General features: G+C 38.5%; 2 protein-coding genes across 36 annotated transcripts in view; one reads left to right on the top strand and one right to left on the bottom strand.

Annotated features, from left to right (window-relative positions):
- Nadsyn (NAD synthetase) overlaps positions 1–20,587 on the bottom strand; it is a 1,223,365-nt gene that overhangs the window by 677,847 nt on the left and 524,931 nt on the right. The gene's annotated exons all lie outside the window — the stretch shown is intronic.
- Nna1 (Nna1 carboxypeptidase) overlaps positions 1–20,587 on the top strand; it is a 725,779-nt gene that overhangs the window by 226,465 nt on the left and 478,727 nt on the right. For all 26 annotated transcript variants that reach the window (XR_010952781.1, XR_010952783.1, XR_010952782.1 and 23 more), the window contains 2 exons: positions 6,161–6,441; positions 6,554–6,713. Coding sequence is in view for 22 of the 26 variants with exons in the window: in XM_067782491.1 (XP_067638592.1) it covers positions 6,161–6,441; positions 6,554–6,713 (441 nt within the window). In the remaining 4 variants the exon portion in view is untranslated. The remainder of the gene's footprint in view (positions 1–6,160; positions 6,442–6,553; positions 6,714–20,587) is intronic.

Raw genomic sequence — 20,587 nt, 5'->3', positions numbered from 1 at the left:
GTAAGGACTTGAGTATATTCCTGCCATGTAAATCTTCTCTGCAAAATTTATCTTTCTTACACGGTTAAAAATTTGAGTCTAAATTTAAAATATTTTTGTACTACATATGTATATGACCAAACCAATTTTGGTTCTACCCCGCCAAAAAAATGTATGTTCAGGCAATGTTCGACGGTTGAGTGGACTATTTTATTATATTATATATATATACTATTACAAGGTGTTTATAATTTAAGATAATATGTGCAGCTGCGCATACCCAAATTGGATATTTTTTTTTATGTTATTAGCGAATTTCTCCAGAAATCATTTGTCGCTTGTCACATTTTAATCACAAAAAGGAAAGAAAACTGTTTGAACATAGACCAAAAAGCATACTCAAAAATTGAACATACTTAGGCAATATACCCACCGTCATGTATGCTTTTTTGTTGTTTCTCTCTGGGCTAGATCCCAACATTCGCCGACCCCTTCACTTTTACAATTCGTCACGAGCCGTTCACGCATAAGGGCGTCTTGTAGTATGCGCCTCGGCTATAATCTCCGTAGCATGTGAAACACCGTCGAGCAACAGTCCCTGCCTCTGTCTTCTCCCCCTCCTCCGGCACTAGCACACGAGTAGGTCAGGAAAACCGACTCTTAGTCCCTATCATCCTGTGCACTGTTTGCCAGTAGAGAATATACAAATATGCTTGCGACATCCGCCCAATGCAGTTCCTGCCTTGGACATTGCTATTTTCCTAGATGTTCTGGGCTCAGTGGCGGTAATTCCCCGACGAGTTTTATCGCGCCATGCTGCGACGCCGCACACATAGCTACACCGGGTATCGCGATGCTTACACAGGGACGTCCAGCCCCAGGGCCCCAAAAGCATTTGCGACCCAGCCTTCTCCAGCCCAGGCGTATTCACCCGTATCTTACCCTCATAGTGCTACGTCTTCCCCGTCAAAACAACTTTTAAATTCCACAGTAAATATGTGGAAAAATCAGGTACAATTTGTTCATCTTGGCGCACGAACCTTTATCGTGGAAATTTTGGAATTGCGCTCTTGTGAGTTACACAAAGTTCATCAAAAAATCAGAAATTCTTTAATAATAGCTTCTAAATATTTTAAACAACATATAAAAAAATAAAAAAAACTGGAAATAAATGTTTAGTGTGGGTTTTCCAAAGTATCTTATTTTAACCTTAAAGATCATCTAAGTTATAAAGTTAAGAAATCGTGGAAAGCTAGTAGAAAATGTAAAATAGTAAGTAGTACCGTAAAAGGACCATGCCCTGCACATCGTAATGACCAATTGAAATTCAATCCTCAGTAGCGACCTCTAAATTTTCTTCAATAAGGAACATCCTACTGAGTACATTTTCGGATCCATGTTGTTGTTGTTGTTGTAGCAATGCTCGCCCCACCTAATAGCCGCGACCGATCACAAATTGTCATCAATATCTTCTAACGGGAGTCCAAGGAAACTTGCCGTTTCAACAGGGGTGGACCATAAGGAAAGGGGTGTTAGAGGCGTTGGTTCCACATTACAATTGAAGAGATGGTTGGTGTCATGTGGGGACACATTACAAGCGGGGCATACATTTTGTATGTCGGGGTTGATTCTGGATAGGTAACCTGTTACAGTATCCAGAACGAAGTTGAGCAAGAGTGACACGCGTTCCCTGGGGAGTATGCGTTCCTCTTCCGCAACTTTTGGATAATTTTCGTTAAGTACTGGATTCACCGGGCAATTCCCGGCATAAAGGTCCGACGCCTGTTTATGGAGTTCACCAAGGACCTGCTTGTGTTTTTTCACTTCATACGGCTGGGTTCTCAGGTGCCGTATTTCCTCAAAATGCTTACGGAGATGACTCCTTAAGCCCCTAGGCGGTGCTGGTTCATCAATCAGATGTCTGTTGGGATGCCCAGGTTTCTGGGTATTCAACAGGAACTGTTTAGTCAGCATCTCATTTCTCTCCCTGATGGGGAGTAGTCTCGCCTCATTATGCAGATGGTGTTCTGGGGACATAAGAAGACAGCCCGTGGCGATTCTGAGAGCAGTATTTTGGCAGGCCTGTAGTTTCTTCCAGTGGGTGATTTTTAGGCTTGGCGACCATATGGGTGACGCGTAGCAAGTAATCGGCTGGCTAATTGCTTTGTATGTAGTCGTGAGCGTTTCTTTATCTTTTCCCCAAGTACTGCCAGCAAGGGATTTGAGGATTTTGTTACGGTTCTGAATTCTCGGAACAATTGCCCAAAAATGTAGATCCTGATCAAACGTCACACCCAAGATTTTGGGGTGTCGGACAGTCGGTAGCGTAGTGCCATCGACGTGGATGTTCAAAATGGTCGACATTTGGGGCGTCCATGTTGTAAATAAGGTCGCGGAAGATTTAGTCGGTGATAATGCCAGGTTTCGCGAGGCGAAAAAACTGGAGAGATCAGGGAGGTAGCCGTTTATTTTATTGCATAGCGCATCGATCTTTGGGCCTGGGGCTGTGGCCATTATTGTGCAGTCATCGGCGTAGGAAACGATTGTGACTCCTTCCGGTGGTGAAGGTAGCTTAGATATGTAGAAATTAAACAAAAGTGGGGATAGGATACCACCCTGTGGCACCCCCTGTTTAATTCTCCTTGGTTTTGATGTTTCGTTTCTAAATTGCACCGATGCCTGCCGACCACCCAGATAATTTGCGGTCCACCTTTTAAGGCATGGGGGAAGGGTAGACCCTTCCAGGTCCTGCAGTAACGAGCTATGGTTGACCGTAACAAAAGCTTTTGATAGGTCTAGCGCTACGAGTACTGTTCTATGGTTGGGGTATTGATTTAAACCGCAATTTATCTGGGTGCTAATGGCATTCAGCGCGGTGGTAGTGCTATGGAGTTTTCTGAAGCCATGCTGATGAGGGGCTAGCTGCAAATTTGCTTGGAAATAAGGGAGCAAAATGGCTTCAAGCGTCTTTGCCACTGGCGATAGGAGAGATATCGGACGATACGACTCACCTATGTTAGCTGGTTTCCCAGGCTTTAGTAGCGGGACCACCTTGGCCATTTTCCATTTCTCAGGTATGACAAAGGTGGAAAGAGACAGATTGAAGACATGCGCTAAATATTTGAACCCCTCTTTCCCTAGGTTTTTAAGCATCGGCATGGCTATGCCGTCTGGGCCCACTGCTTTGGATGGTTTAGCACGACCAATGGCGTCCTCAACCTCTTTAGCGGTGATGGTGATTAGTGACGCGCTGAATTTGTGTTTATGTGCGCGTCTATTGGCTCTCCGTCTATCTTTGTCGACCGTAGGATGCATTATATATTGTCGGCAGAAAGCGCTCGCGCATTTTTTGCGTCCGACAGCACTTTGTCGCCAAAGGCGATGGAAACTTTGTCTTTGTGCTTAGTCGGATTCGATAGGGACTTTACGGTGGACCAAAGTTTACCCACACCTCTTAGGTGCTCCTCCCATTTCGCCCGCTTGTGTTCATCTACAAGCAATCTGATGCGTTGGTTTATATCCCTTATTTGGGGGTCGCCTGGGTCAGGCTGTCTTATAAGGTCACGTTCTCTCGCTAAGTTTGCGGCCTCCGCCGGGACGTGGGCCGCATTTCGGGAATTCTCCCGTCGGGAATTAAATGTGCCGAGGCGGATTTAATGACCTTACGGAAGGCACGCTCCCCTTGGCGGGCATCAGTCGGGATAGGGAGGGCAGCTAGGCGGCTGTCTGTAAAGGATTTATATTCTTCCCACTTTCCTTTTTTGAAGTTTATGTAAGTGCGTTTTTCAGTGACGATGAAGTCGGCGTTACGCTCAAGCGAAATAAGTATGGGCAGGTGGTCGGATGCCAATGTTACCATCGGCTGCCAGTTGACACAGTTTACGAGTTCTGCGCTCACGATTGAGATATCTGGCGAGCTGTGACAGCTTCCTACCATACGTGTGGGGGCGTCTCCGTTTATTGTGCAGAACGTCGTTTCTTCTATTTGATCCGCCAACATCTCACCCCTACTGTCCGCCCGCAAGTTTGAATGCCATAGATCATGATGGGCATTGAAATCGCCTAAGATAATGCGATTGTTGCCAGTGAGTAAGGCCCTGATATTAGGGCGGTATCCACTGGGGCAACAGGTGGCAGGAGGGATGTAGATGTTGATGATTTCTAGGTTTGCATCGCCTGACCGGACAGATAGGCCTTGACGTTTTAAGACATTGTCCCTGCGGTCGATGCCAGGATCAAATATACAATATTGCACAGAGTGGTGTATGATAAACGCGAGACCGCCTCCATTTCCGCTCTCGCGGTCTTTCCTGTGGACGTTATACCCAGAGCAGGTCTGCAATGCAGATCTTGCTGTGAGTTTAGTCTCTTGAATCGCAGCAATGCGGATGTTGTGCCGCTTCATGAAATCGACTATCTCCGTAATCTTCCCAGTTAGTCCATTACAGTTTAACTGCATAATTCTGAAGTGCATGAGGGGAGACGTCGCCACTCTGGGGGTAAGTGACGGGTGACTACGCCTGGGTTGGGGAAGGCCAGGACGCAATTGCTGTTGTGGCCCTAGGACTGGGCGTCCTTGGGCAATCATTGGGGTACCCGGATGATTTGGGTTTGCGACCTGGCAGCATGGCGCGATGAAACCCGTCGGGGGGTTGCCTTCGCGGAGACCAGAACATCTAGGGAAATGGCACCACCCAAGGCAGGAGCTGCATTGGGCGGATGTCGCAAACATATATATTCTGTGCTGGCAAACGGTGCAAACGGAGGTAGGGACTAAGAGTCTGTTTCCCTGACCTACACGATTGCTGCCGGAAAAGAGGGGGGGGGGGGGGAAAGACGGGGGCAGGGGCTGTTGCTCAGCATTGCTTCCGACTCTACAACGAAGATTGTAGTTATGAGTGGTAGCAGCTGTTTGAGTTGTTGGCGCCGTGGGGCGCGAGCAGCAGCGGGTACTTGTTGTGGCTTGCTGAGCAGCGGGGCTGCTGGAAGGTAGTGGGGGGCGCTTAGACGTAGACTACGGGACGCCCTTGGGCGTGAACAGCAAGGAGCCACAAAAGATTTATAAAAGTTACGTGGACGTCGGGTTTTGGGATCAAGCCCAGAACAACCTGTCCGATGCAACCATCCCTTGCACGAGACACACTGAACAGAATATGGCCGTCCTAAAAAGATTCTTTTCCGGCAGATGCAGCAAAACCATTTCTCAGGACCGGGGTCAGGAGACGGACCCGGATTGGATTCGATGCCTTCCCGGAGTAAGAGAATATGGAGCAGTCCTGCTGCAAGGAGCTGCTGGGAGGATGACAATTTGTGGGAGGGACGAAACAAATTAGATGGGGTCACACTGAAATGACAGTCCTTGGTCGGGAAAAATCCCGAGTCGCTCCGGTACATAGAACCGACTGCCTTGGGAAGCGTTCGGATCCATGTAACCAGCGCGGGTCTGACGTTTGTCGAACGAGTTTTTCGAAATTAGCCCAAATGCTGTCGAAATTATTACAATTAATGCCCCGGAATGGGTCCGAAGTTATCCCGAAACGGTTCTAAAAAAATAAATACGTTGCAAATATAAATTTTTTCCCAGGTAAAATCATCAATCCTTTTGCAGATACAGTTACGAGTCGGCAACGTGGGGGGTCCTTATTTCAGTATCGGGAATATCGGATAAAACGCATTGTTTTGAGAACTTTGTTTATTGTCGGTTAAAATTAAGAATAAAGCATATATGTAATACTCCTGTATTGCTAATAGAAAATGCTGGCAATGTTTTGAATTCGAAATTAAAACAAGACAGCCTATAAAATTTTTGTGATTGTAGCAGCATAAGTGTGATAAGAAAAAATGTCAATTTAGGTACATTCGATTATTGAATACAAAAACAAAAACGTTTAAACAGCAATATATCTTTGGGAATGTACCTAGCCTTTTGTAGCAATATAGGAGTATTACATATATGAAATAAAGGCATAAATATTCAAAATAAATTCAAATCAATTCTAATTTATATTTTCTAATAAGGTTTCATCAATTTTAATTGTAATTTAAATCGGTTTATTTGAAAATTAAGATTTGACAAAAAAAATTGTACTATGGCTCAGTGTGAATGTGATATAATAAATCACCTCAATAATAAACTTAAACTTGAAATTTATTAAGGATTCTTTGCCATTGTGTTTTTTAGAAAAAGAAAGCAATCGTAGTATCAGCAAGAGTACACCCCAGTGAAACACCGGCGTCATGGATGATGAAAGGTCTGATGGATTTCATTACCGGCGATACATTAGCAGCTAAACGACTGCGTCATCGTTTCATTTTTAAGCTTATACCAATGCTCAATCCAGACGGGGTAATTGTGGGCAATACACGCAATTCGTTAACTGGCAAAGATCTAAATCGACAATATCGTACCGTTATACGCGAAACTTATCCATCCATTTGGTATACAAAAGCCATGGTTAAAAGGTACACATTTGTTTAGTAATCTCATTAAAATAGGAATACAAACCAAATTTCTTATCTTTTAAATTTTTTTTTTTTTATATGGAACGATTTTTCGCTCATTATTGGTGTCAAGACTGATTGATGAATACAAAGTTGTCTTATACTGTGATATGCACGCCCATTCGCGCAAACACAACATCTTCGTGTATGGCTGTGAGAATAAACGAAATCCGGAGAAGAAACTTACAGAACAAGTCTTCCCATTAATGTTGCACAAAAATGTTGCTGATAAGGTGAGTAACCGGCGGAAAGGAGGTGCCCACTTTGAATTTATTATTTCTCGAAGTGTATGTGTCGGATCGTTATGGGTTAGGCATTGATTTTTCAGTTAGCTTCTTCACCTATAAAGATAGTTTTCGCTGTATCGCGAATAGAGTAACAAGAGCATGAAAAAAGTGTACAGTAACGTTAGTAAAAATAAAAATTTGTATTTAAAAGCTGCTTAAATTGCACAATACGATTGTAGTAGCGGTAAATAATAATGCATGATTATAATTAGGAATACTTGTAAGCGTAAGGTTTTTAAGAAGTTGTTTTTCATATTTTCATATTTATTTGTTTGTTTACTCCCTTAGCACATTAAGACGCTGAGTCTTTTTTTGTACGTTTTACATATAAATTACAGAGTTTACTGATATTAAAATATAAAGTAAATTAAATTAGAAGAAACCTCACGAACCAGGCAGAGCGGGAGGTAAGAGACATCCCTATGAAAAATAATTTGCAACTGCCGCCTTAAAGCATCTATCTGATTTAATACATTTAATTGACATTGGCAATGAGTTCCATAGTCGCACAGCACTAACAAAGAACAATCTAGAACCCGGTAGAATTGTATTGTATTGTATTGTATTGTATTGTATAGTCTTTATTTTCTCGTAAATATTTACAATTTCTAGAGTATTACAATATGAAATAAAAATACAAATAAGAAAATAGATAATGACATTAGATGCTCATTCAAAGAGCAGAGGAAATGCCATTTCATTCGTTTAGTATTATAAATGCTTATGGGGCGCATAAAATTTACAAATTATAACTAATTGCTTACAATTGAAAAGATATAAATATGTATAAGGAAAACAAAAAATTCAAAAATTAGAGATGTCAAGGTACTTTCATTGAATGGAAAAAGAAACAAAAAAAAACACCTCGATGCTAATGGACACAGGTACTTATATTATAGGTCTCAAAAGAGTTTCAATGCCCTCATGATTGAAACCAAGTAGCCACTGTTTCACTTCCCTCAGAAACGCTGCTAGCCTTCTAATGAGTCGTATCTCAGCAGGTAGTTTGTTATATAGATTACGTGATACGATGGTGTATAAATTACGAAAAAGTGTGGTGCGAAAGCTAGGAACTTTTGTTTGAGATAACGTCTTATTTCTCAGATTGTAAATGTTGTATATTGGGCTTTGCGTATACCCGCTCCTTATAAAAAAAAATTTTAAAACTTTAAAATAGTATAAGTGCCGCACAGGAAGAATATTTAATTTTTTGAATAGCTCCATAGAGTGTGTTAAACGACCAGCTTTACATATTCTTCGGATTAGATACTTCTGTAGGATTAAAAGCGGATGGATCTTACTAGCGTAGACACCACCCCAACAGCTGACTCCGTATTGTAATTTTGAATGTATTAGTCCATAATACACCAATAACAATATTCTATTGGAACACAGTTTTCTTAAGTTATAGAAAGAACGAAGAGCTGATAACATATAAGATTTCAGTGCAGAAATATGTGATGACCAACTTAGATTTTGATCGATTATAACACCCAAATATTTGAAATTAGAGGCGACTTCGATCTTAAAACATTTACTGTCACAACTTATTTTCTCATCAAAACTGACAGTTTTGTTATTTTGAGTACAAGTAGTTGAACACAAACGATGCCGCATACATATAGAACTGTGAAAGACAACCTCGTTTTTAGGTATTTCCTTCCCGCAAAGGTTGAAATACATCAACTTCGTTTTGTTGCTTACCACGAGCTTATGCCTTGCGAACCAAGATCTTAAAAGGTAAACATCGTGATTAATATCAGCAAAAAGATTAAATTCATTTTTCGATCCATATGCGATGGCAATGTCATCAGCAAAAGCTGTTACTTTACCAATAAAAGGCAAAGAGAATATTGAATTAATGTATATTAAAAATAAGATTGGTCCAAGAACCGAACCCTGTGGAACCCCTAGGGTTATAGGCCTGGGTTCACTTAGATTATTTTCAACTTTAACTCTCTGAACTCTATTCTCTAGATATGACGTAAACCAATTAATAATGTTACCACGAAAACCTGCGTAGCTAAGCTTGCTTATTAGAATACTATGATCAACCATAACAAATGCCTTTGTTATGTCTACAAAGAGACTCGCACAACATTTTTTATCATCAATTGACTTATAAATAAAGGAAGAAAAATCTAGAAGAGCATCTTCAGTAGAAAGCCCGGAAATAAACCCAAATTGCTTAGGGCTAAAAAATTTAACTTTGATTAAATACGACAGCACCCTATTTTTTACTGCTTTCTCAAAAATTTTTGAAATTGAAGATAAAAGAGATATGGGCCTGTAGTTATTTTTGTCATTTTTATTCCCCTTTTTAAAGAGTGTTATAACCGTAGCGCATTTTAAGTGAGCAGGAAAAACTCCGGGGGCTATACTTAAATTAAATAAATGTTTTAAAATATCAACAACGTTAAATGCTATGCTCTTTAACGTTCGATTGGATATGTTGTCATTACCACATGAATTAGAGTTACTAAGAGATTTAATTATATTAATAATTTCTGCGCCTGTAATGGCATCAAAGAAAAAACTGTTACTCGGCGGAAGGAATTCGGTATGTATTGGGTTTGTGTAGCAGGTGCAGGGCTTAGGATTACTGCTTAAATCGGAGGCTTTTCCTACGTTTACGAAGAAATCATTGAGTTCGTTTGCAACTTCCCGAGGCTCCGACACATCTACACCATTCACGTTTAATATGAGCGAGTCGCACTTTCTTTTAGAATTACGGTTGGTTATTCTATTTACAGCATCCCATTCTTTTTTGGAGTTACCCTGCGCTATGAAAAAAAGGTTTTGAAAATATTTATCGCGCCTTGTACGTATTTCTTTGTTTACCCTTTTAGTCAACAGACGCGACCGATTTCTTAGCTTATTATTCGCCGGATGCCTGTTGCTTTTTTCCGTAATGTGTTTTTCAGCCTGATCTTTTTTAATAGATTTTGAGTGATCCAAGGTTTAAGAGTAAAAGTTGATCTTTTAGGAAAAATAGAGATACTTGAGTAGTTTATGTGCATCGTAAGTGTTTCCATAAAAAAATTATATGCTTTGTCTACATTTGGCTCATTTAAAACTGTTTCCCATTTTTCAAAGCGAAGTGATTCATTTAAAACATAAAAATTAGTTTTCGTAATAGTTGATAATATATCGCAATTGGTAATTCGCCTATTTGCATTTAAATTAGTAAGTTGAATTCCGGTCATACAATGGTCCGAAATTCCAAAGTCAAGGTTTATACCAGCATGCATATTATCTTCAATATTACTAAATCTACCATAAACATGGTCTATACAGGTCCCTGATTCTGGCCTAGTAACCTCATGAATGAAGGAAAATAAACCATGTTCTGCGAGGAGCGCAAGATAGTTATCTAACATAGAATTGGTGCTCATTAAATCAAAATTAAAATCGCCTAATATAACAATATTTGATGCTTTTTCTCTACTTAAAAAAAGAGAGAATTCCTCATGGAACAATTTAAAAGATAATGAGTGAAATCTATACAGACATACAAAAGTGAAAGGTACATTGCATATTTGCAATGAAATTTTTATTACATCAGCGCTTGATAGACTAAAGCAAGTAACTTCACACTCGTAAAAATCACGTATAAAAACTCCAACACCACCAGCATTATACGAGTCATTTGTATTTGCAAAAAATTTATAACCAGGAATACTATAGTCATTTATTTCATAAGAAAAAATCCAAATTTCTGAGACAAATATAATATCGGGAAGATTAACAAAGGATTCGAGGTTGCAAACTAAGGAATCGAAATTCTGCCTGAGACTTCTTACATTTTGATGCAAAACTGTAAAGGTATTGTCTTTGGATGTTAATATATTAGAGTCATTGAAGACATTAAGGACTGGGCTGTTATTCGTAAGAACAGATCTTATATTCATAATTTCGAATTAAAAATAAAACAACTATTTTAATAATAAAACTTAATTAAGATTGATAACAGAAAGATCATCGAATGTTCTTATGATAACAGCTCTATCATTATCGTTTTTTTTCATAAAAAGTTCTGAATTATTTATCCATAGATATTTCAATTTCCGTTCCTTTTTTACCTTACTAGCAGCTGTAAACAGAGCTCTGTAGTAATTTGTAAAGCTGTTGTTTATGTAAATGTTCTTTTTGCTAGCATCAGAAAATATCGACGTATTAAGCTTATTCCTGGCTGTTCGTTTGGCTTTCATAATTTTTTTCTTGCTTTCCATAGACTTAAGCTTAACGCAAACAATGCCACTACTTAGCATTAGTATGTTTCACGCTAATTTTTTCAATGTCATCATCCATTATACTATGTTCAAACAGAAAAATAAATTTAGGAAATTTCGATTTGAATTGAGTGCTGTTCATACAACTCGATTTAGCTTGCACAATAGTAATTTCTTAGCTGGTTGGCTCATCTCTACAGCAAGAGCATACCTTTGTTCAGACTGTCAAAATAAACACGCACATTATTAGGCGAATGAAAACATAAAACTTTGCAATTTTCGTGTGTTGTAAGAAAATGTGTTCAATGTTTTGGTTTCATTTTGAGTTTGCCATCTTCTTTTGACAATCCCTACTCCAGTGAAATGAAAGACATAAAATCAGCTGATGAGATGAGCCAACCATATAGTTTAGCCATGCGTAACTGACGTTTAACTATACTCAATAAACACACTTTACAATGTTGCATTTGCAGTTTGAAACAATTTGTTACGCAATTTTTTTTAAATTGGCAATTTATTATTACAATTTATTATATGACAAATTGCGTAATAAATTGCCCAAATAGTATAAATTGCCAATTTGGTGTGTGTTTGAACCTAGTATTACCTGCACATTTAATGCAACGCTGAAAATTTTTTTCACGCATTCTTTTGCATTGTCTTTGTTTACATTTGGCACACCTACAACGTCAATGGAATTCTCCAATTGTACTTGTTCTTTCCAGTTTAATCTACTCTCCAGCTTATCAACTCTTTTTCTCAACTCTGCATTTTCTTCTTTGATGTTTTGTATCGTATTTAGGCAATCAATGTTGATTTGCTTCAGGTCAAGTATCTCTTTGTACAAGAGTTGAAGAGTTATTTTTCCGTCATTTCCATCATCGCCTGCTGCTGCCTGCTCCGCTGTTTTTTTTCATGTTGTTGTGGTGCATTCGTAACGAGTACGTGTTGGCTTGCAGTCTGAGTTAGTGTTGTTGTTGGCTGCAATGATTTTCTTCGCATAGCCGTGCATCTGTCACAACGATATTTTTTGTTGCTGGACTTGAAAAATTCAATGTCGGCTGCCTTGATATTTACACATTTGCCGTGAAAATAGTTCAAACAGTCAGAACAATCAATTTTGTTTGGATTATTCCGTTCCACTCTTTCCTTGCATATCAAGCAAAACATTTTGAAAAACTTAAACGACTCAAAAATTACTAATAATTTAATAAAATTCAATTAATAAGTGAGCGCCCCACGATCACTTGCTTTCACTTTTCACTTTCACTCCCACTGATACAAATCGTGGTACTACAATATTATTAGTACGGGAAGATGTTACAAAGCTGAGTTTTTCATAATTTTAAATAAAAAAATTACGTTCCTAGTCTGAAGGTAATTTTCCAAGCTCCTTCCAAGAATATTTTTTGTGTAGATGGAGATGTGATCAAACTTTCTCTTACCGTATATAAACCTCGTAGCATTATTCAGAGCTAGGTTTAATTTCCTATTGGATTCTGAGTCAAGATCTCCATATACAAGTTCGAAATAGGTGATTTGTGGGACAACGACAGCCTTTACTAGTTTAATTTTTGTGTTAACTGGAAGATAAGAACAACCAAGCGGGAGTTCATCCTAAACCCAAGATTAGTCACAGCCGGAAGGAAAGGTATTTTGGTTTCATCCAGTACTATAGATGGCAATTCATTTAAGTCATGGGAGTTGAAGGATATTGGCAGGACTTGTGTTTTTGCCGGATTTAGGCTAAGTCCATTCACCTTGGCCCAATTTGATATAGCTTTTAGGTCATCATTCATTCTACATACTAAATCTTCGCATATACCAATAGGACGCGAAAGGTAGATTTGAGTGTCATCCGCATACAAGTGTATAGATGTATTTTGGCAACAGCTGACAATGTCATTTATAAAAATAGTAAATAAAATGGGGCCTAGGATAGAACCTTGAGGCACACCAGAAGATACTACGCTCCGTTGCGAGATGTTATTGCCACACACAGTCTGCTGTAACCTATCTGAAAGATAACTCCTAATTAATTTTATAGACGTTGTGTCGAATCCAAAATAATGTTGTAATTTAAGTAATAAAATCTTAAGGTTGACAGTGTCGAACGCTTTCGAAAAATCTAAGAGGGCTAAGATCGTACCATTTTATTTTCAAAAGCAGGACGGATATCATCTGTTACTTTAAGTAGTGCAGTGGAGCAGCTGTGCCCAGACCTAAAGCCAGATTAGTACTCAGATAAAAGGTTATACTTCTATAGGTGCAACACACTTTGCATGAGATTAACTTTTCAAAGACTTTCGCCAGTGATGACAAGATACTGATAGGTCTGTAATTTCCTGAGGAGTCATACGCATTTCCTTTTGCGGTCGGAGTGACATTTGTTACTTTCCACTGTGAAGGAAAGGTAGATGACGCCAAAATAAAATTAAAAATATGCGTAAGTGAGGAAAGCGCACAAGGCAAAATTAACTTTAAAAAGCGTAGATTAATACCGTCCACACCAACAGCGTTTTATTTGATGACGTAAAGGCACCTAACTTCATCCTCTTCGGTTACTGAATTAAAAGTAAACTCTACAGAACGATCGCATACGAGATCTTCATTTATTTCATACAATGACTCGTGTCCATGCGTCCTATTCATCCCGATAAAGTAACAGTTCATATCGTCTGCGTCAATCGTACATGTTACTCTGTCTTTTACGCCAACTCCTAGTGACTTAATGTTTTTTCATAAGTTTTCAGTGGACATACCATCAGCAAATTTGTTCTTAAAATATAACGATTTAGCTTGGCGAATTTTCGTCGTTGTCTTGTTTCGCAAACTACTATATGCGCTCCACCGTTCCCGAGTAGGATTACGCTTCCAGTATGTGTTAGTTATTACGAGAGCAGTAAAAGACTGTTTATTTAATATAGATTCAAGTGACAGCAATGTCGTATTCATGTACATAAGTATACTTATTTTATAATGTAAATAGCTGTAACATATGTGAAGGGGGATGCCATACTTGTACGAATATATAGTATATAACATCTCCCTTCTTAATTCAAATGGTAAATTCGTTAAATGACATTCGTACACCGGAGCATATACATTAACACATATTTATGTACATACATATGCATGAATGTACATGTGGGTGTACTATGTATACTAAGATTTAAATATATAAAAGTTCAGATGTTCTTATAACTAGAATCGTTTTCGCAACCATCTGGAATTTCGACGGTAAATGGTTTGGTCTTCTAATTCAATCCAGTATGATCTAGGTGAGTCGTGTGTGTCAATGATTTTAGCTTTTAACCAGCCTTTTCTATTGTGCTTATACCATATCTTCTCTCCCTTTACGAATGATTGTTTTTGCGAAACAGATCGATCGTAGTACCTTTTTGATTTACCATTTTTTGCGTTTATGTTATTACCTATGTTAGGAGTGATTCTTGGTTGAAATAAAGTCTTTTTCGTTGGTACAAGAGTACGGGTTTTTCTACTCATTAAAAGTTCCACTGGCGAAGCATCAACATCTTTAAGCGGCGTATTACGATACTCAAGTAAGGCTAGCCATAACTCTTGATTACTCTCATGTGATTTCTTTATTAAGTTTTTTGCTATCCCAACAAAGCGCTCAGCAAAACCGTTGGATTGCGAATATCCAGGGCTTATTGTAGTTAATTTAGCTCCAATTTGGTCACAAAATCGTTTAAACTCATATGAATTGAAAGGCATATTATCTGAAATTATTTCTACAGGTAATCCGTGTACTGCGAAGCAAGTTTTTAATGCATTTATACAATCAGCTGCTGTTTTCATTTTCAATGGAGCTATGTCTAAATATCGCGAATAGTAATCAGCTATTACTAAATAGTTTTTTGATTCACATTCACAAATATCTAAGCCTATCTTATTAAAAGGTAGATTTGGAATGCAATGGGGTATCATGGGTTCCTTAACATTTGATGACCGACTTCGTTGGCATACGTCGCAATTTGTTATCATTTTTTCAATCGCATCATCAATTCCTGGCCAGTACACTAATTCGCGAGCGCGCTTTTTCGTTTTCTCAATATCCAAATGAGACAAGTGTAGCTGTGATAATATGATTTTCCGCAAGTTTGGTGGAACGATAACCTTACTATTCAAGTATAAGATACCATCTTCTAAAAACAGATCGTTACGGTACTTCCAAAACTGTTTGAGAGCGTCACTTAACATATCTTTTTTATGAGGCCAGCCATTTATTAAAACATTCTTCAATTGTGCCAAATGCTCATCTTTATTGATTTCGTTTCGAAAACTGTCTAGGCGTTCGTCGGTGATGTTTAAGGAATGGACGAACTCATTGAGGTCCTCAATGTCAGGAGCGTTATTGTCGTCATCAAAATAACGAGACAAAAGATCAGCGATATATTGTTTTTATTTGTTCCAAACAGCTTTCATGAGGTGACTGCCACTCATACACGACGTTGGACTTTAGCAACTCTCGTAACGGTTTGGAGATACTAGACAAATTAGGTATGTATTCGCGAATATAATTTATCATGCCAAGTAATTTTTGCAAGTCTTTCTTAGTATTTGGTTTTCTAATTTTCATTATCGCTTTCACTCTATCAGGATCGCAGCGTATGCCATCTGGTGAAATAATTTTACCCAAATATTTAACTTCTGTTACCTTGTATTGAATTTTGTCGACATTAAACTTAATGTTCAATTTTCTTGCGCGATCCATAACTAACTTCAGAGTGCGATCATGCTCTTCAACACTTCTAGCTGCAATCAATATATCGTCAATGAAAACTATTACGTTTGGAATATCTTCGAAGTTTCGCTCATTATATTTTTGAAAAACTTCTGGACCTATTTTGATACCATATGGCAAGCGCTTGAAACGATAACACCCAAACGGTGTATTAAAAGCACAGAGCTCACTAGCTTTTTCGCTAAGTCCTATTTGCCAAAACCCCTCTTTCAGGTCCAACACAGTGAATATCTTACTATTAGCAATACGTACCGATATAGATTCAAATGATGGAATCGTATGATTTTCCGACAAAATATCTGCATTTAAATCTTGAGGATCAATACACAAGCGAAGTTTGCCTGATTTCTTCTCTACAACTACAAGATTACTGGCTCGTTCAATAGGACCATCCACCTGTTCAATTATCTTATTTTCAACCATTTTCTGTAACTCGGTTTTTACTCTTGCTACTAAGGATTGCGGGATTCTCCTTGCTGGCTTTACCACCGGGACGGAATTTTTCTTAACCTGAATATCCAAATTTGTTACAAAGCATCCCGTCCCTTCAAAAACATCACTATATTTTCGTATAAATTCATCCTTTGTTACTTCTCGAATAGCGTTAACGCGTTTAATAAGGTTTAGTTGCTCACATGCTGCAAGTCCTAACAAAGGTTCGTACGGTGTATCAACAACCGTGAATTCTAAAATCTTTATCTCATTTCGGCACATAACTACACATTGAATTACACCTTTGTAGTCCAACTCAGTTCCACTGTAACTCCGTGGTGGCAAACCGCCATCGTATAGCAACGTATCTTTCATGTATTTTTTAAAATACTTGTAAGGCAAAATATTGACGTCAGCACCGGTGTCTAACTTAAAATTTATAAGGCAGTCATTGACTCTAATTTTCTCATACCATCTTTTCCGACCCGCAATTACGTCTTCAATATTGTGCAAAACAATATCATCGCCACTTCCTCTCTTTTCATCACTTTCGTTTATTTCGTGAACTCGTGAACTATAACAAGCAACACTAAAATGATTTGAACGACCGCAGTTGTTGCATTTTTTGCCGAATGCTGGGCATTTGCCAAACTCATAAACACCTTTACAAAATTTACAATTAGAGCTTTGTCTTGAATTAGCCTTAACTCGTACATTTTCTCTGTTCATACTTTTTGTGTTTTCCATATAATTGCGTGTACTGCTATTTTGCGAAATTTGTTTTTGTTTGCGTATTGCATTTACTGTTGATAGTTTGATCTGTTGTTGCATTTCGTCTGCATATTTGTCCACAAGCTCAGCAGCACGCGCGATTTCGATGGTTTTATGCAAAGTCAAATTTTCTGCTTCCAAAAGCTTTTTCTGCAGCTTTTGGCTATTTGTACCAATAACAATGTTGTCTCGAATCATTCTATCCGTGTCAGTATATCCACAATTTTTTACCCTTTTACGCAAATCAAGCAAATAAGATTAAAATGGCTCCCCTTCTTCCTGTTTTCTGGAATTTAATCTAAAAGCTTCGTATACCTCATTCTTTTTGGGTGTGCAATAATTTTCAACAGCTGCAAAAACTGCGTCATAATTTCTCTTCTTCGCCTCAGAGAGTCCAAAAGTGTTAAATATTTCAATTGCCTCTGAGCCGCAGGCGTTGAGGAATATTCCAACTTTCTGCTGATCTTTTCTTTCCTCGAAATCAATGGCAATGGCATATATGTCGAAATTTTGCTTGAAAACTCTCCATTGCTCGGAAACATTTCCTTCAAATTTTAGCGGATCAGGACGTCTCACGTCCAGATTGCTATAGGCGTTGCTATTATTTGCCGTTACAAAGTCCTCACTTTCGCTGTCCGTGTTTCGTTCGCTTGCTTCTTGCTTCAATTCAGTCCCACTACGTGTTTTCATTCCTTATTCGGCTGCGCCATGTGTTATTTATTATGAGAGCAGTAAAAGACTGTTTATTTAATATAGATTCAAGTGACAGCAGTGTCGTATTCATGTACATAAGTATACTTATTTTATAATGTAAGTAGCTGTAACATATGTGAAGGGGGATGCCATACTTGTACGAATATATAGTATATAACACAGTACTTGTACGCTTTTTCTCGATCCTTAATGAGGTTTAAAATGGGTTTAGTGAACCACGGCTTTCTGCTATCGGTGATTCTTATACACCGAGTAGGTACATATTTTTCGAATAAGCTTTTAACCATTGTTGTGAAATAACTTATTTTTTCATCAACACTTGGGAGGAACCAGCAGAAAGTCCAATCCATTGTACTAGCTACACTTACTAAGGCAGCCATATTTATATTCTTAAAATCACGAAAAGTCAAGTTGGTCATTTGACGCGCCTTATTAAACATAATATCGTAACACAAAAATATCAGTTCATGATCTGAAACACCTGCCAAAGGAAATTGATCAATGTGGTTTACTTTATCAACATCACTGACACCAAAAATGCAAACGGGTAGCATATTTATTCACGATCGAAATGCCTACACTATTTAAGCTATTTTGTAGACTTTAGGATTTATTACCCTCATTTAAAATATCAATGTTAAAATCTCCGCATACAATGAACTGAACATAATTAACACATAGTTCATTAATTTTTGCAAATACTGATGTTAAGTCATTAGACTTATGCGGGTTGTAAATACAAGCAACTGTGCACTTATAAGTATTATCGCTGAATTCAACGAACATACATTCAACAACATCAGTACCAGTGGACACATGTAAAACTTTACACTTTAGCTTGGACTTAAAATAAATAGCTATACCGCCACCCCTGCACTAGAGGTTTACGCCGATCACTTTATCGGCGGCGGCGTGGGCGGCGCGCCGGCTTACGCCGATGTTCTTACTTTAAAAAGCTTGATTTTTCTATTTAAAAAAATAATATTTTGGAAAGGTTTTGTTTGTATGTATTTAAGGAAATCAACGTGTTGGCCATTTCGGAAAGATCCGGGGTTTTTGCCTCAAGATCTCGCAGACCATTCAAAAATTTTCAGGAGTAGCTCCTCGTTCGCTTACTCCAGAGAGGCTTCGAACCTAACCCCGGTCTTTGGAATTGGTACTGCTGCGTCGGCTGAAAAGAAATACAGATACATAAAATAGTCACACTTTTGTCTGTATATCTCGTGCAATGCGTAGTTTCACCTAGGGTTAACTCCTAATAATCGTCGCGAACACAATTCCTTTAAATCATTTGTGGCTCCTTGGCGGCCACGCACAAAGGCGACTTACGGTTGCTATTAATGGTCTTTGAATACTCACGACTCTCGTGGTACAGGGCGCCTCCCGTTGTTTCGGCTGTTTTTAAGAGCTATTCCCGATGTGCGAACAGTAGCAATCCCGACCACCAGTCTCTACCACGCCTCCTGACCCTCACACCATATACCAGCACAGAAGCTATAGGACTGCGACTTCGAACTCATACCTTCGTTGACGTCACTTTCCTAGAAGCTCTCGGTGTAGCTCCAAAGACTTTCCAACGGATGCTTTTGTTGCGCTATGCTGCCGAGCTACACCAGAGAAACACCCTGAAACGTTAGGGAGTAACTATTCGGCCAAAGATGCCGCCCTCGACACCAGAGAAACACCCTGAAACGTTAGGGAGTGACTATTCGGCCAAAGATGCCGCCCTCGACATCATAAGCATTCTAAGTGGATGTCATTGCGTAATGGGTGGAAATCGTATAATCTTCGGCGCATCTACATAATTAAAATTTTACAAGGACCCTGGATAAAATTTTTAAAATGTAGACCAAAGTTTGCAGACGTTTGTGTTCACAACATTGATTTCAATAGTCTTCGTTAAATCAAAACGATATTTTTGAATGAAAGTTGGCCGATTTTAAGTTGAAAGATGTTAACTTTTGTTTTCCGGCCTTATGATATAAGAGCTCATTATGGATGACCGCGTAGCTTCAGTTTTCAGACTAGGTCGACTGTCCCCTACGTTAGGCTAGTAGAACACACGGTCCTTAGTTCGACTGTCTTGGGAAAGCTTTTCCTTCACCACTTTGAGTGTTCTTGCGAAGGACAAAGCCTCACCTGGTAAATATATGCGCCTACATATTCACATTTGTAAAAGGAGCCGTAACGTGTAGGTGATATTTAAACTTGGTTGATAGGCTATAATCAATGTGATTCACTCCAAGGGAGTAGTTTTGTATAGGGCCGCCAACTTTAGGAAATCTCAAACCGGGAGACTTAGGTGTTGAAGGATTAAGTGTGAAAATCAAATTTAACATTTCAGACCCTATTGTATAGTTTCGCAAATAGATAACAGATGTTTGAATGTAAGCCCAAGTGATTTTCAAACCCTTATACGTACATATATCCTCAACTTAAGTATGAGGTAAGAATCATTTCAAAGAAGTGTTTATGCCCCTAGAACCTACTAAAGGATTTTGTGTCACTGATTTCGATTATTCTTTCAGCCAATCGCAATATAATTTTTTTTTAAATCGGCACGTATTTAGGTTAATTTGCTTTTTTTTAGCAACTTGAGGACAATTTGAAAACATGTTCGCCTTGGGTCATTTTATTTGAATTCATTGTTCATTATTGATTTTTAAAAAAAAATATGCAAAGTGAGCATATAAATTTATTAGATATATACTTTTTCTATTAGTGTTTTGTTTTAATAACTTGGTGAATTGGGTGATGCAAAGTCCGTGTTAAGCTGACATCGAAAGCGCCTGTTTTTTTTTAATTAACTTTTGAACAGTTAGAAAGATTTAAATTTCGCAATTAGTTTCTTATAACTGGCAGTGATGCGCATCCGTTGACACCACTTTCGACCATATCCGACC

This window comes from Eurosta solidaginis, chromosome 4 (assembly GCF_040869045.1).
Source record: "Eurosta solidaginis isolate ZX-2024a chromosome 4, ASM4086904v1, whole genome shotgun sequence".
Lineage (NCBI taxonomy): Eukaryota > Metazoa > Arthropoda > Insecta > Diptera > Tephritidae > Eurosta > Eurosta solidaginis.
The sequence above is the reverse complement of the archived record's forward strand: the minus strand, read 5'-3'. Positions and strand labels throughout refer to the sequence as shown.